Consider the following 17,156-nt stretch of genomic DNA (forward strand, 5'->3'; position numbering starts at 1 on the left):
AACAATGAGCTAATACAGGATTACTATTGTTTCAGACCACTACTTTTCAGGTGATTTGTTACAGAGGAAGAAACAGCTAATACAGCGGTAGTGGACACACTACTTTTGGTGGGACAGGCACTCTGAGGAGGCCCCTCTGAAGTGATACTGAACCACTGAAAAGATGCTAACTATGGAAAGACAGGGGGAAAGCCAGAGCATGCCCTAAAGAATCTAGCTGGGCAAGTATGAGGGGCATAGGTGGCAACTAGACCTGAAGCCTCCTAAAACGGCTCTTGAATTGACTGCTTCCACATCTCAACTGTCACGACCTTAGCTGAGATTCAGTTTAGTTTGCTGGAATTAGGAAAACTAGCTTGGTTACCTGCCTGCAAGCTAATTCATCCTTTAGCTTCCTGTCTAAATGCTGCTTCTAAAATATAAGTCACCTTTCTGGCTCAAAATCTTTAACCAATCCCCTTCACCTACTGAACAAAATGCAATTTTTTTAAAAAAAAAAGATTTTATTTATTTGAGAGAGAGAGAGAGAGAGAGAGCGCACATGAGGAGGAGAAGGGTAGAGGGAGAGGGAGAAGCAGGTTCCCCGCTGAGCAGGGGCTTGATCCCAGGAACCTGAGATCATGACCTGAGCTGGAGGCACATGCTTAACCGAAGGAGGCACCCAAGCGCCCCGAAACCCTAATTATTTAAGCATAACCTTCAAGACTATTCACATGCTGCCACCAAACTATCTTCCTAATCTCCTCTCTCCTACCGCCTTCTCTGCCCACATCTGCTCCTACTGACTCAATACTACATCTGCGTTTATGACCTAACTGTGCAATGACCTTTCCACTGAGTGCCCTATCCATTCCATTCCCTTACCCTAAATCCAGCTTGAATGTTACCCCTTCTGAGAAGTTCCCCAGAAATCAACAACACCCCACCCAAGAACTCACTGCTCACTTTTCCAAACTCCTCTAATACTCTGTTAGACACATATTAAAGTATCTCCCACAATCCATGACAGCTGAGCATATGCTTATCTCCCCAGCTAAAAGATTATCAAGTCCCTAGAAAAAGGCAACACTTGACTGACTGGTTATTCCTAAATGTTATATACATAATGGACACTTGATGTTTAGTCAATAAATGACTTACTTCACATGTTTATGAAGCACAACTGGAGTGGATTAACTGGCACAGACTCTAGTGGTGACCATTTTTCACAATATCTGAATTACTGATAATCTTTTAAAAAATAAAAATCAAGGGGTGCCTGGGTGGCTCAGTGGGTTAAAGCCTCTGCCTTCAGCTCAGGTCATGATCTCAGGGTCCTGGGATCAAGCCCCATGTCAGGTTCTCCGCTCAGCGGTGGGCCTGCTTCCTCCTCTCTCTCTGCCTGCCTCTCTGCCTACTTGTGATTTCTGTCTGTCAAATAAATAAATAAAATCTTAAAAAAAAAAAAAATCAAGGTACAGAATTACCAGGGTTAATATCTTATGTTAAACAATTAATGTTAGTAAAATTACACCATTCCGGGGCACCTGGGTGGCTCAGCGGGTTAGGCCGCTGCCTTCAGCTCGGGTCATGATCCTGGGGTCCTGGGATGGAGCCCCACATTGGGCTCTCTGCTCAGCAGGGAGCCTGCTTCTCCCTCTCTATCTGCCTGCCTCTCTGCCTACTTCTGCCTACTTGTGATTTCACTGTCAAAAAAATAAATAACTTAAAAAAAATTACACTATTCAAAGTGGCAATATTGAAGAAGAAGGAAAAATTAAAAGCTGGAATTCCTAGTATTCCTTTACTAGGAAGGACAACATAACCTATCATGCTGAATGCTGCAATACAACTATCTTCTTAGGATTAAAATTAAATGTGCAGTTGTTCTTCCTCATCCTCTCCCTGCAGAAAATCCAGTCCACCCTTAAGGGGTTGGCCATGTGACATAAGGATCTCTGTGGGAGAACCACAGTGGCCCATGGGGGTATGAGGAACCCAAGCAGAAATAAGAGGGAGCTCCAGATCAGGGAATGGATGTGTGAGATGAAGAGGGAATTCATATGGGGAGGCAGCAGCAGCCCACCTAAGGTCTGAGAGTCTGAGCAAAGTGAGCAGAGGATCCATGGATGATACTGTACAAACCAATTATTTCATTGGAAGCTGCAAAATGATGATTTTTCTAGTTTACTATTTGTTCTGCATTAACTAGCTGGCATTCTTTTAAAAGAGCCAATTCTTCATCAATTGGAGCTGTTTACCCTGATGCACAAACCATACTAGAAAGACAGGAAAATGTTTCATCCCTTTCATTTAGTGACCGATGTTCAGAATAGTAAGTTGGTATAAGGGTGACCTCGTTTTACTATTTATATCCCCCCAGCCTAGCACAGGACATAGACCAGTAGGTTCTCAAAAGTTATTGGTTACAATTTAAAATACAGAGGGAGATGTGGGGTTTAAACCTCTAGATTTCACAACTCTATTCATAGTCATCAATGAAAAGCTCATATGATTTAAAAAACAGACCTAGCCAAATTTATATGGTATTGACTAAAAACTACAAAGGTTACAAAATTTAAAAAAAAAATTCATCATAATTCCATACAAAGGAAGGTATGGACAAATTGCATATGGTACAAGAAACACAAAATGAGCTCTAGCACTTCTACCTGGCTACTTTATAGGCTCTGCAAACTCAGATTTTCATTAAACAAAGGAAACCCCAAAGATAGCTTTCATGTCCTGTGTTCCAGAATCCTCCTTCCTAGGCATAACCAGAACTAAAAAGGCTATGATACTAGCAACCTGGGACTCCAATTGCGATTTCTGTGGGCTCTGTCTAGCGAACATTAAGGACACAGACTGCTAGAGACCTAATTCCCCTGGTAGTACCACTAGAAATATGCCAGCATAATCTCCAAATAGATCTACAACCCTTGTGTTTCTGTGGCCCTGAGAAATAAAATGGGAGTCTATAAGAGAGGCTCCCAGAAGGTTCTAAGAGGACAACATCTATTTGTCTCAGGGCTTCAAATAACAAGTGCAAAGCATGTTTATGGAAGTGAGAAAGAAATCTTACTATTGTTGACCGTGAAAAGTTAAGTCTGAAGACATTAATAACAGCTGATATCCTGAGGGCTCAAGAGTAAGAAATACTTTAGTTAACAGAAACCAATGGAAAAAAGGAAGAAAATGACATGACTGTCTACTTGAAAATTCAAAAAACCCTAAATGACAAGAGGCAAGATCACCGGTTATAAACTTTCTAGGCACAGGGACCTGTAGTACAGGTATCATGGTCACCCCAGGGTACTGAGGATGTGATAGATACAGTGATTTCAGAGCTCAAGCAAACAAGACCCTTCTCCCCATTGGTGCTCTCAACTCTTATATACACACCTAAACTGTCACTGTCCCTTGACCTACCTTTGGGACATGCTCACCATGACAAATCAGAGATGACAAGCCATACCTCCTGAATATTTATGCCCATGTGAATTAAGCACACCCCATACATACATTTCAAAATGTGGGTGAATTGCACTATTGTAAATATCTATATAATCCCACTGTGTTTCTGAACTTCTGTGTTATTCTGGCTTTTGAAAACAATACACAGATTGTGTGGATGGCCAACAACACAGATCAATGTGGGTATAAATTTTGGTAAGTATGAATAAAATGGCCCTAGGTAAAGAGAAGCCCACAAACAGTGAACAGACAAAAAAGTAGTCTGGTTCTGTTTGTTTTCTTTTTAAGGATGAGCATTTTCAAACAAAGTTAGGAGTCAACTTTTCCCAAAAATACTATATACTGAAAATACTGATCGAGAACATCTCTTCAAAAACAAACGGAAGCAATCTGTCATAACAGAGTTGTAGTAAGAAATAGAAAGAAAAAAGGAAGAACTAGGAGACAAAAATACTGTAATTTTTCAAGAAAATCACTAAGTGGCTATTCCTATGAGCAGCTTCATTCCTTTTGTGCCCACCTGGCTTTTAGCTGCAGATCGATGGGAAAGGATCTGGTTACACCCCACGTAAGACAAGAATCTAATTCTGTCAGATCCCAAGAGGTGACAGAGTCCAACCAAACTATATCTAATGTAGGAAGCTACCCTCTACTACATCTCACAGAATGTTGGTCACCCTGTTTCAAACACTCAATGATAGTGAATAAGCTAATCGACTACCTGGAGCAGAACCCACCGCCTTTTTTTTCAGATAGTTCCAGAAGGTTCTCCAAGATCTACTTTCAACCAACAGCTCCAGCTTAGTATCAATGACTTCCTAATTCTCATCCAAAGCTGCAGCCACACAAAGCAGGCCTCAGTGTTTATCCCTTAACTTCTTATTTCCTTTCTGTTGTTCCTTTTGCCTACTATGATACTCTTTGCTCAACACAGCCACTCCCTTACTGAAAGCCTGCCCATCTCTAGAGGACAAGCATGGATACCACCTGTTTCCTGATGCCTCTCAAAGCCCCAGCCAGAACTAACCCACTCTCTCCTTTGCATTTGTACACTATTCTTTTCAGTATCTCAGTTACAGCAGATATTATTACAATAATCTATTGTTTATCAGACTTCTGACCTATGAGTTTTCAGATTGCAGAGACAGACACTCCTCCCTCTCCCTTGCCAGGTACTCCTTAAGGGCTTCTCACAGGAATGTTTGTTAAACTGAAGTCCAAGAAATGATCACTTTATACATCTAAATGCACTTTTAAAATAGCTCTGAGATATAATTTGCATACCACATAATTCATCCACTTAAGGTATATAATTCAATGGTTTTGGTATTATACTCACAGGGCACGCAACTGTTACCCCCTTCTAATTTTAGAAAATTTTTGTAACCACACGAAGAAATCTTGTATCCATCAGCAGTCTCCCCAATCCTCCCCAATCCCACCTGCCTAGGATTTTATTTTATTTTATCCACTTCCTGTGCTACAGATTTATCTATTCTAGATATTTCATGTAAATAGAACCAAGACTGGCTTCCTTTACTTACATAATAATTTTCTAAGGTTCATCCACATTATAGCATATACCAGTATTCCATTTCTTTTTATTCCACTGTATGGATCTACCACATTTTAATTATTTACCATCAAATGGATATTCAAACTGTTTCCACTTTTGGACTATTATGCTACTTTAGATTATTTGTACACTAGTTTTTGTGTGGACATATTTTCATTGAGTGAAATCCTTACCAACACTTATCACCTGACTTTTTGATTACAGTCAACCTAGTATGTATAAACTGGTATCTCACTGTGGTTTTGACTTGCATTTCCCTATGACTTATGATAACAAACATCTTTTCATGTACTTACTGGCCATTTGCCTAACTTCTTTAGAAAAATGTCCATTCAGATTCTTTGCCGAATATTAAACTGGGCTATTTATTTTTAATTGTTGAGTTATAAGAGTTTTTCATATATTCAAGATATAAATCTCTTATCAAACACATGATTTATAAATATTTTCTCTCATTTTGTGGGTTGTCTTTTCACTTGATGGTTTACTCTGTAACACAAGTTCCTCATCTACATGAAATCCAATTTTTGGGGTGCCCTGCGTGGCTCAGTGGGTTAAGCCTCTGCTGTTGGCTTCACCATGATCCCAGGGTCTGGGATGGAGCCCCGCATCAGGCTCTCTACTCAGCGGGGACCCTGCTTCCCCTTCTAGCTCTGCCTGCCTCTCTGCCTACCTGTGATCTGTCAAATAAATAAAATCTTTAATAAATAAATAAATAAATAAATAAATAAATAAATAAATAAATAAAATCTTAAAAAAAAAAAAAAAAAATCCCAGCTTTTTTCCCTCTTGTTGCTTGTCCTTCTGGTGTAATGTATAATAGGACTGCCTAATGCCAGATTGCAGAGACTCACTCCAATGTTTTCCATTTCCATTTAGCTTCTAAATTTAGGTCTCTAGGGGCACCTGGGTGGCTCAGTCAGTTCGGCTCAGGGTCCTGGGATTGGCTGGCAACTGGCTCCACACTCAGCAGAGAGTCTACTCATCTCTCCTTCCCCCCTGCCCCTCCCCTGGCTCGTGCACACACATCAAGTGCATGCTTGCTCTCTCAAATTAAAAAAATTTATGTTTTTATTTATATATTTGACAGAGAGAGCACGCAAGCACGAGAGAGCACAAGCACAAGACAGCACAAGCAAGAGGAGTGGCAGAGGGAGAGGGAGAAGTAGGCTCCCCACTGAGCAGGGAGCCTGAGGATGCCAGGCTCAATCCCAGGACCCGGGGTCATGACCTAAGCCAAAGGTAGACGCTTAACTGACTGAACCACCCAGGCTCCCCTCAAATTAAAATCTTTAAAAAAAAAAAAAAAATTTTAGGTCTTTGATTTGTTTTGTGTTAATTTTTATACATGATATGAGCATATATTCAGTTGTCCCAGCACTTCAATCATTTGTTGAAAAGAATGACTTTGGTACTCTCACCAAAAATCAGTTATCATAACATACAGGTTTATTTACTCACTGATTAATTGATTACTATAGTTTTGTTAAGTTTTGAAATCAAGAAGTGTGATAAGTCCTTCAATTTTGTTCTTTCATACGATTTTGGCTATTTTGGTTCTCTTGAATTTCTATATGCATTTCAGGACCAAGCTGTCCATATCTGCAAAAAAGCCACCTAGAGCTTTGTCAGGGATCACACTGTGTAGATCAATTTGGGGGAGCTCTGCCTCCTAAATAGTGTTAAGTCTTGCAATCCAGACACTGCTATCTTTCCATTTATCTAGGTCTTCTTGGATTCACATGCATTTTTATCAGACTGAATCCACATTCTTTCATATCTAATACAGCCTTAGATTTCCCTCCTTGTTTAGCTTTGCTACTGTTAAAACAAATATATGTTTGCAAATGCTGCCCATTAAAAAAAAATATTTTATTTATTTGTCAGAGAGAGAGCACAAGCAGGGGAGCAGCAGGCAGAGGGAGAAGCAGGCTCCCCAGTGAGCAAGGAGCCTGATATGGGAATTGATCCCAGGACCCTGAGATCACCCAGGTGTCCCAAATGCTGCCCATTTTTATGAGAACTCTGAGGACTCTAAGGATCTAGGGTTTTTCACATTAATTGGGAACATCCTAACTACTAAAGTCATAAAGGCTAAGTTTTCAGTTGTTTTCTGAGTATTCTTTGTATAAAACTTATTGAAGAAAAAGGTTACCAATGAAATGATTTTTTAACTTATACATAATGCACATGATCCTGCTTTCATATATGTAAGCATAAATGTACACATGTATGTAAGAAAACAGCAAGAACTCTGGAAGAAAATATACCAATATGTTATAGTGGTTACCTCTAGATGGTAGAACTGGATGGAGAAGAGACCTAGCGCTTTTTACTTGTGTGTGTGTGGGGGGGGGTACATAAAAATGGTTTAAGCCCAGTGAAGGAGGACTGTTTTTCCCCCCAACATGTATCACCCTAAGAGTAAACAACCGGCTGACCTTGAGATCGCAGGTGGTGTTGAGCAGCAGGTTGGAAGGTTTGAGGTCACGATGCAGTACATTAGCTGAATGGATATATTTTAACCCTCTGAGGATCTGGTAAAGAAAATAGCAGATATGGTCGTTGCTGAGGTGTTGCGTCTTCAAGAGCTTGTAGAGATCTGTTTCCATGAGGTCCTGTACTATATATCTGTTTAGACAGGTTAAGGTAACAGAGCAAATTATCTGGTTACACTTAGCAAAGCACACTGAAATCAAAACGAACCTTCTCCCCAAACAATCCATTATTATATCATGAGGCCTGCAAGGAAAATGAGAAACTGATGAAAATCTGATTTACCTCTATGGAAGGAATCTGAAATAGTTAACCTTCTTAAGTCCTGTGGAAAAAATAGCCATTAATATCTGCCTGATATGATCAATAACAGGCCTAGACTGAGATGAGACAGGCTGTTAATACAAATACTGGATAATCTTTCATCCTAGTCCATTGTCAACAAACCCTCTCCAAGGGTGGCCAGCCGGCATCATACACTCCCCTCTTCTCTTTGGCCCAGCAACAACTTCTTCTTTTTTTTTTTTTTAATATAATTTTTTATTTTTTATAAACATATATTTTTATCCCCAGGGGTACAGGTCTGTGAATCACCAGGTTTACATACTTCACAGCACTCACCAAAGCACATACCCTCCCCAATGTCCACAATACCACCCCCTTCTCCCAAACCCCCTCCCCCCAGCAACCCTCAGTTTGTTTTGTGAGATTAAGAGTCACTTATGGTTTGTCTCCCTCCCAATCCCATCTTCTTTCATTTATTCTTCTCGTACCCACTTAAGCCCCCATGTTGCAACACCACTTCCTCATATCAGGGAGATCATATGATAGTTGTCTTTCTCTGCCTGACTTATTTCGCTAAGCATGATACGCTCTAGTTCCATCCATGTTGTCGCAAATGGCAAGATTTCATTTCTTTTGATTATTTCCATTGTGTATATATACCACATCTTCTTGATCCATTCATCTGTTGATGGACATCTAGGTTCTTTCCATAGTTTGGCTATTGTGGACATTGCTGCTATAAACATTCGAGTACACGTGCCCCTTTGGATCACTACGTTTGTATCTTTAGGGTAAATACCCAATAGTGCAATCCAGCAACAACTTCTAATGTCACTGTTCTTTTATCTCCCTTCTTGTCCCCCCTCCTTCTCCTGAAGAATAAAACCTTCGGAAACACAGACCTAGAACACACTACTACTAAATGCAGCCTTCTATGTGCTTGACTCTTTTTTTTTTTTTTAGATTTTTATTTATTTGGTAGAGAGAGGTCACAAGTAGGCAGAGAGAGAGGAAGGGAAGCAGGCCCCCTGCTGAGCAGAGAGCCTGACGCGGAACTCGATCCCAGGACCCTGAGATCATGACCTGAGCCGAAGGCAGCGGCTTATCCCACTGAGCCACCCAGGTGCCCTATGTGCTTGACTCTTAATTAAGGTTAAGATCTTAAATAAATGAGAGCATTGGGAAGTCATGCTAAGGGGCTCACGCTGCCTTTACTCCTCTTGCTTTCTTGCCTACCCACATATCTAAGCCACCTAGAATTTTATCTGTGGATGATTTCTTTCTTACAGAAATTACATTCTAGAACTCTTTAGCTTTAACTTCACCCGATTATTATTTCATTAGCAGTATTTCTGTGTATCTCTTATTCATTTCTGTGTAAATATTATTGTATGTCCCCTACAGATTTATGTTAGATGAGACACAGTATGGGATTCAGAGGAAACAGAATTTGAAAACTTGTCATCTTGAAACAGACTTGATTTTCCTAGTAAAAGGTAAAGGAGGACAACAGGTGGTAGCAGGAGGCATTTCACTTAACACTACAACTTGATAACAGAGCTGTTTAAAAAAATGGAAAGGGCTGGGGCACCTGGGTGGCTCAGTCATTAAGCGTCTGCCTTCGGCTCAGGTCGTGATCACAGGGTCCTGGGATCAAGCCCCGCATCCAGCTCCCTACTCTATAGGAGGACTGCTTCTCCGTCTCCCACCCCCTCTGCTGTGTTCCCTCTCTCGCTATGTCTCTGCCAAATAAATAAATAAAATCTCAAAAAAAGGGGGGGGGGGAGGGCTGCCTAGAGACAGTGAGCTGCCTGTCCCCAGCTGGGCAAAAAGCAAACTGGGAAAACTGGTAGGAATGCTGTACTAGCCTGAATAGTAACTTTTCTCTGGCAGACTCTCTTCAGATACTTAATGCTTCTATCTTTCAAATGCAGTCTTTAACCACGGAGCATTCTCTGGACCAGATTTCTAAATGCTGCTGATAGTTAATAACGTAATTTCAGAGCTGAGTCAAATTTAAAGACCATGAAGGCTAGGCTAGTACCTTAATAATGAGAAAACAGACCTAAAGGTGAATGACATTGTCTAAGATCAGGACAGTCTGGATTTGACCAGGTGATATCCAGCACAACCTCCTTCTTATTACTCTACTATTCATTCCCGCTCTTTTTACCTCAACAAACAATATCTAGAATGGAAAAAACATGACTGGAAATGGTGTTAAGATTTTCCATAACTATACTTAACCAAAATCTTTACTGGAATGGACAGTAAATAATAGACAGTAAAAATACAGGTTCTAAAAGACACTAAAAAGAGTTACTGACAACTCATAAAAATGAATCAAAGAAAAAAATTATACAAGTCTAATAGCAAGCAGATTACAATTTTCCCTTTAATGTGGTTTATATACTTTTCCTTTACTCTGATAAATCCAGGTATTTCAAGTTACATTTCTTCAATAAGGTGATCAATCAGTGGAGGCAGCTGTCTGAAAAGGATACACATCTTTCATTTGCTCAATGGTTGGTGCTCGAATAATGTCATTGATTCCAATGATGTTCTCATGTCTGAAGCGCAGTAAGATTTTTATCTCCCTCAGGGTTCTCTGGCAGTAGGTTTGGTGTTCAAAAGGACTGATTTTCTTGATAGCTACTCGAACTTTGTTGACATTATCATAAGCAGAGCTAAAAAAACAACAACAACAACAACAAAAACAAAAAGGAGGGGGAGGGGAAAGATGGCATTTAAAATAGTTTAGGAACATCTTGGCAGAAAGAATAAAAATCGGTAAAGTATTAAATGTTTAGCACTCTGGGTAAATACTTGTTTCATACAGGTGAAGGTAGCATGTATATTATCCACAAAAAAGCCACAAGCTAGGAAGGATGTAGCTGGCACAATGCAAAACATACTCAATCTCAAACTTAACACAGAGCCCAGCCCCGATAAACATGTAGATGCCCACTGTCATGAGCCCCCGAACATGGTTTATGCCATACACCCATACACAAAACATTTTCCCAGTTTTTAACAGCAACTGCATTTTGGTGAGAGTAATCATTTGTCTCCAAAACAACTTCCTATTGTATCAGATTCCTCTGACTCAGCAGCAACATTCAAATGACCATCAACTACATTTTCAGCCCCAACAAAAATGGACCCAAGAGGACGCCTTCATTGCTTGAATCTACTTTGTCTTATTTGCAAAATGACATGACTCTTTCTTCTTTTTTAACTGCTTTTTTTTTTTTTTTAAAGATTTTTCTTATTTATTTGACAGAGATCACAAGGAGGCAGAGAGAAAGGGAAGCAGGCTCCCTGCTGAGCAGAGAGCCCAATGTGGGGCTGGATCCCAGCACCCTGGGATCATGACCTGAGCCAAAGGCAGAGGCTTTAACCCACTGAGCCACCCAGGCGTCCCTAACTGTTTTAAGTAACAAATTAATGTAGGCTCATATAGTGCCAGGACTGACGTCATATAAATGATAAGCACATTATTCTTGAAGAAAAATGGTGGTTCTATGTGTATTAAGGTGGGTTTTAACCATAAAACACAAAAGCTATAGGGGGAAAAAAAAATCACATTTTAAGATAGTACTGGTAAGATAGTGCATGGTTTTGAAACCTACTGTAACACATTAAAAAAAAAAACACCTTGCCCTTCAAAGTTCTTTTCATATACCTAATTACATTTTGTCTTCACAATATCTTTAAAAAGTAGAGGACAGCAATGTTTTTATGTACATTGCCCAGATAAGATTCCCTTAGATATAGAAAGAATAATTCATTTACCCAAAGGACTAATATCCCTAGGCCTTCTTTTTCCAAAGTACCTTAGGTTTATGTCCTCTTCTCAGGAAGCTGTCCTTCCATCTCACTCTATCTGGGTACATGCTGCACTGACAGGCTGCCACCAGTGGATGAGTCCCATCACTTAACTAAAGTGCTACTCAAACTGTGGTCTCCAGACCCTTGCATAAGGATCACCTGACATTCTTGTTAAAAGTGCTAGTTTCGGGGCACCTGGGTTCAGTTGGTAAAGCATCTGACTCTTCATTTTGGCTCAGGCCACGATCTCGGAGTTGTGAGATTGAGCCCTGCAGCCACTGGTGTGCTCAGTGGAGTCCACCTGAGAGTCTCTCTCCCCCCACCCCCACTCTATCTTTCCCTCAAATAAATAAATATTTTAAAAATTTTTAAAAAGCTAGTTTCTGTGCCCCATCCTAGGCCTTCCTTTTTGAAAAAAAAAATTTTTAAATTCCAGTATAAGTAATGAACAGTTTATGTTAGTTTCAGGTGTACAACACCTGATTATGCTTCAACAATTCTACGTGGTACTTAGTGACTGATCATAAGTGCCCTTTCACCTATTTCATCCGTCCCCCCCCAGCCACCTCCTCTCTGATAACATTTGTTTTCTATATTTAAGAGTGTCAGGGTTGGGGTGGGGAGGGAGTAAGAAGAAAGAGTTTATTTTTTTGCCTTTTTTCTTTGTTCACTTCTTTTGTACCTTAAATTCCACATATGAATTGAATCATACAGAATTTGTCTTCTCCTATTTTTAAAAAATATTTTATTTATTTGACAGAGAGAGATCACAAGCAAGCAGAGAGGCAGGCAGAAAGAGAGGGAGGCAGGCTCCCTGCTGAGCAGAGAGCCCGATGTGGGGCTCGATCCCAGGATTCTGGGATCATGACCTGAGCTGCAGGCAGAGGCTTTAACCACTGAGCCACCCAAGCGCCCCAAGTCTTCTCTTATTTCACTTAGCATAATATCCTCTAGATCCATCCATGTCACTGCAAATTACAAGATTTTACTCTTTTTTAAAGGCTACTCGACTAATATTCCATTGTATATACACACATTGTCATCCACTTACCTACTACTGAGGGACAACTGGGTTGCTTCTGTAGGTTGGCTATTATAAAAAATACTGCTATAAACATAGGAGTACATATGTCCTTGAATTAGTGTTTTCATATTCTTTAGGTAAATAGTAGTGGAATTACTGGATCACATGGTAATTCTATTTTTAACTTTTTGAGGAATCTCCATACTGCTTTCCAGAGTGGCTCTTACTTTTTTTTTCTTCAAAGCACTTAACCAAAATATTAGGGTAATCTCCCAGCCCCCCCCCCCCCCCCGCAAAGACTTTGTTTTATTTGTCAGAGAGAGAGCACAAGCAGGGAAAGTGGCAGAGAGAGAAGCAGGCTCCCCACTGAGCAGAGAGCCCGATGTGGGACTTGATCCCAGGACCCTGGGATCATGACCTGAGCCGAAGGCAGCAGCCTAACCAACTGAGCCACCCAGGCATCCCAATATTTGGGTAATCTTACAACAAAACCTGTAACATATTCTTCAAAAAAAGAGTTCTAAGGGCATCTGGCTGGCTCGGCAGAGCATGTGACGGACTATCTCAGGGTCATGAGTTGGAGACCCACATTGGGTATAGAGATTACTAAAAAAATAAACTTAAAAAAAAAAAAAAAAAAAGGTTCCATAGCTATCACACAGGGCCGGCCCAGTTCTTTCCAAACTGACTTCAAGGTCTGACTTAACAGAATTCAGGCAGAAGCAATAATAATTATGCCTTCAATTTTGTGATGATATTAGAGTGAGTGAGTTGGGGGAAGAGGCAGAGGAAGAGAATCTTGAAGTACACTCCCCAGTGAGCGTGGAACCTGGTGCGGGGCTTAATTCCATGACCCTGAGGATCACGACCTGAACCGAAACCAAGAGCTGGATGCTCAACCAACTGAGCCACCCAGGGGCCCCACTGTGATGCATTTTAATCTTGAATGTTACCACTCTCTTTATGATCAGTACTCTATTTAATCTTTTCTATAAGAGCTTTCCATTTTAATAAGTATCAATACCTGGACCACTGAACTGAAGCAGTGCAATAACACTGACAGGCAATAAAACATTGCTTGTTTCCTCAAGTGCTAGAAATACAAAACAGTAAAATTGAAAGTTTTTTTTCTCAAATTTGTGCTTCTATGTGGTATTTGTCAGTCTGCTTATTCTGAGAATTACTGATGCAATGCTGTAGAACAATGCTGTAGGAGGCACTTTACTTTTACTTACCTCAATTCTCCCACACTACTGTTAATATATTGCACTTAGGTGCCCTTGATACTTTGATATGAAATATATTTCCTTAAATAAAAGAATCACTACTCAAATCTTTGGTTTGTTGCATGAGGGCCTAAACCACTGATTTTTAGCTCAGCAGGCAGAGGGATATGTCATTCAAACAATCCAATTTGATAATGATAATGAATATTTTTAGAAATTAAAACTCATTTTGGGTAATTAAAATCATAGAGCATGAGTCCACCAAAAGAGAATTTACAGGTTAAAATATTGGTTTAAACTCAACATTATAAATTTCTTATTTTACTGAAGCAGGGCAGTTAAACATGGCCATAAAATTTGCTTCTGAGCATGACTGTTGGGGGGAGGGGCTTATGGTTAACATGCCCCAGCAACTGTATCAACACTAGTTGATAAAATAACCAACTGATCCCTTTTAAGGGAGAAGGCATGAGATCCTCCTCATTGGTTCCCACTTGAAAAGAAGACACGACTCTGTCCATGGAGTTGGGTCATTTCCTATCGGTTTTCTAGCTCCTTTTTGTTTTATATAATCTGTCATAGAACTGGTCACAAATACTCTTTTTGGAAATTAAAACTCTTTTCCATATTCTTCCATAACAACTCTGTATTTACTCATTTTTCCTTGGATTTCTCAGTTTCGTTTTCTATATTCTATTTTGCTATATCTTATCATAGACTTTTTGGTGTTAGCTTTTGTTTTAAAATCACTCTGGCATTACCAACTCTTTTTTTTCTTTCCTCTAAGAATTTAATCTTTGCTCACCTCCATCTCCCCCCACAACTGATACCATGCTACAACTTTTACTTGAAATGTGCCTCTGTAAACAATTTATGGGTACAGTTTAGGACCTCAATCAGTATGTGATTATACTGTCTTTGGATGAGTTGATTTTAGATATTCAAATTTTTTCTTTGAACTGATAAACTTGCTCTTTTCAAAATCAAAAATTTAAGTAAATTGTTCAATATTAAGGAAAGGAAAATCTTAGGGTGCCCAGGTGGGTTCATCAGTTAAGCATCTGCCTTCAGTTCAGGTCATGATCTCCCGGTTCTGGGGATCAAGCAAGCCCCACACTGGGCTCCCTGCTCAGCAAGGAGTCTGCTCCTCTCTCTCCCCTTCCCCCTGCTTGTGCTCTCTGTCTCTCTCAAATAAATAAAATCTTTAAAAAACAAAAAGGGAGAATCTTCCTAACTCATCTCTATAAGGCAAATAAACTTTAACAGTAAATAAAAACTGATGATGAAAAAGAACTAAAACTAAAACTAAAGACAGAGGCACCTGGGTGGCTCAGTCAGTTAAGCATCTTGATCTTGGCTCAGGTCATGATCCCAGGCTCCTGGGATGGAGTCCTGCATAGGGCTCCTTGCTCAGAAGGGGAGGCTTCTTCTCCCTCTGCCTGTCACTCCCCCCGCTTGTGCTCTATCTCTCTGACAGATAAATAAAATCTTTAAAAAGGGGGGGGGGTATGACCACTATGGAAAACGGTATGAAGGGACCTCAAAAAATTAAAAATAGAACTATCATACAATCCAGTAATTTCATTCTAGGTATCTACCTAAAGAAAATGAAAACACTAATTCAGAAAAATATGTGCAACCATTCTTCAGTGCAGCATTATTTACAATAGTGAAGACAGGGAAATAACCTAAGTGTCTGCTGAAGAATGGATAAAGATGTGGGATATATGTGTGTGTTATGAATATATATGTACATATGTATATACACACATTTCACCTTTAAGTGGAATCTAAACAACAAAATAAAATAAAACCTAGACTCATAGATACTGAGTAGTAGTTGTCAGAAGGGAAGGGGTTGGGGGCAGGGTGAAATGGGTGAAGGGAATAAAAAGATACAAACTTTCAGTTTTAAAATAAATGTCATGGTGATGTGATGTATAACATGGGGAATACAGTTAATAATACTGTATGAATTTTGCATGGTTAACACATGGTAACCAGAACTATTGTGGTAATCAGTTAGCAATGTATACAAATGTTACATCACTACAGTGTATACATGAAATAGAGTACTGTTGGGCACCTGGGTGGTTACGCATCTGACTTTGGCTCAGGTCGTCCTGGCATTCCCCCTCTCCCTCTGCCCCTCCTCTCACTCATCCACATGCTCTCTCTCAAATAAATAAAATCTTTTCTTTTTAAATTAATTTTTTAAAAGATTTTTATTTATTTATTTGACAGACAGAAATCACAAGTAGGCAGAGAGGCAGGCAAAGAGAGGAAGGGAAGCAGGCTCCCCGCCAAGCATGGAGCCCGATGCGGGGCTTGATCCCAGGACCCTGGGATCATGACCCGAGCCGAAGGTAGAGGCTTCAACCCACTGAGCCGCCCAGGCATCCCTCAAATAAATAAAATCTTAAAAAAAAAAAAAAAAAAAAAAGAAGAAGAAGAAGAAGAAAAAGAGAGAGAAGAATTGAATACAGAACAGAATACTGTCAATTATATTTCAATTAAAAAAATTTTAAGGGGTGCCAGAGTGGCTCAGTTAGTCAAATGTCCAACTCTTGATTTCAGCTCAGGTCTTGATCTCAGGGTTGTGAGTTTAAGCCCTGCACTGGGCTTCATGCTGAGCATGGAGCCTACTTAAAAATAAAAAAATCAGGGGTGCCTGGGTGGTTGAGTCGTTAAGCAGCTGCCTTTGGCTTGAGTCATGATCCCAGGGTCCTGGAACAGAGCCCCACATCCGGCTCCCTGCTCCTCAAGAAGGCTGCTTCTTCCGCTCCCACTCCCCTTGTGTTCCCTCTCTTGCTGTGTCTCTGTCAAATAAATACATAAAATCTTTTAAAAAACTAAAATTAAAAAAACTAGAAACAAATTTAAGGGGAAAAAAGAGACATGATAACAAGGAAAAAATTAAACATTTCAAGATGTCAAAAAGAGTGATAGTGGTTTAGGGGCACCTGGGTGCCTCAGTCAGCTAAGTGTATCCCTTCGGCTCAGGTCACGATCCCGGGGTCCTGGGACTGAGCCCTGTGTGGCTTCCTGCTCGGTGGAGAGCCTTCTACTCACTCTCCTTCTGTATGCCACTCTACTTACATGTGCTCTCTCTCAATCTGTCAAAAAAAAAAAAAAAAAAAAATTTGTGGTTTATGAACCTACATATGTGATAAAATTGCAAAGAAAATACACAGAAATGAGTGCACATTTTAAAATTAGTGACATATGAATGAGTTCTAGAGTGTATCAATGCCAATCTCCCAGC

The 17,156-nt window shown here is 40.0% G+C and overlaps 1 protein-coding gene across 1 annotated transcript in view; it reads right to left on the reverse strand.

Moving 5' to 3' along the window:
• MAPK1 (mitogen-activated protein kinase 1) overlaps window positions 1-17,156 on the reverse strand; it is a 108,240-nt gene that overhangs the window by 37,757 nt on the left and 53,327 nt on the right. The window contains exons 2-3 of the mRNA XM_059140546.1: window positions 10,315-10,497; window positions 7,471-7,660 (exon numbers count right to left, since the gene is read on the reverse strand). Coding sequence (XP_058996529.1) covers window positions 7,471-7,660; window positions 10,315-10,497 — 373 coding nt within the window. The remainder of the gene's footprint in view (window positions 1-7,470; window positions 7,661-10,314; window positions 10,498-17,156) is intronic.

This window comes from Mustela lutreola, chromosome 11, assembly GCF_030435805.1.
Source record: "Mustela lutreola isolate mMusLut2 chromosome 11, mMusLut2.pri, whole genome shotgun sequence".
NCBI classification, from domain to species: domain Eukaryota; kingdom Metazoa; phylum Chordata; class Mammalia; order Carnivora; family Mustelidae; genus Mustela; species Mustela lutreola.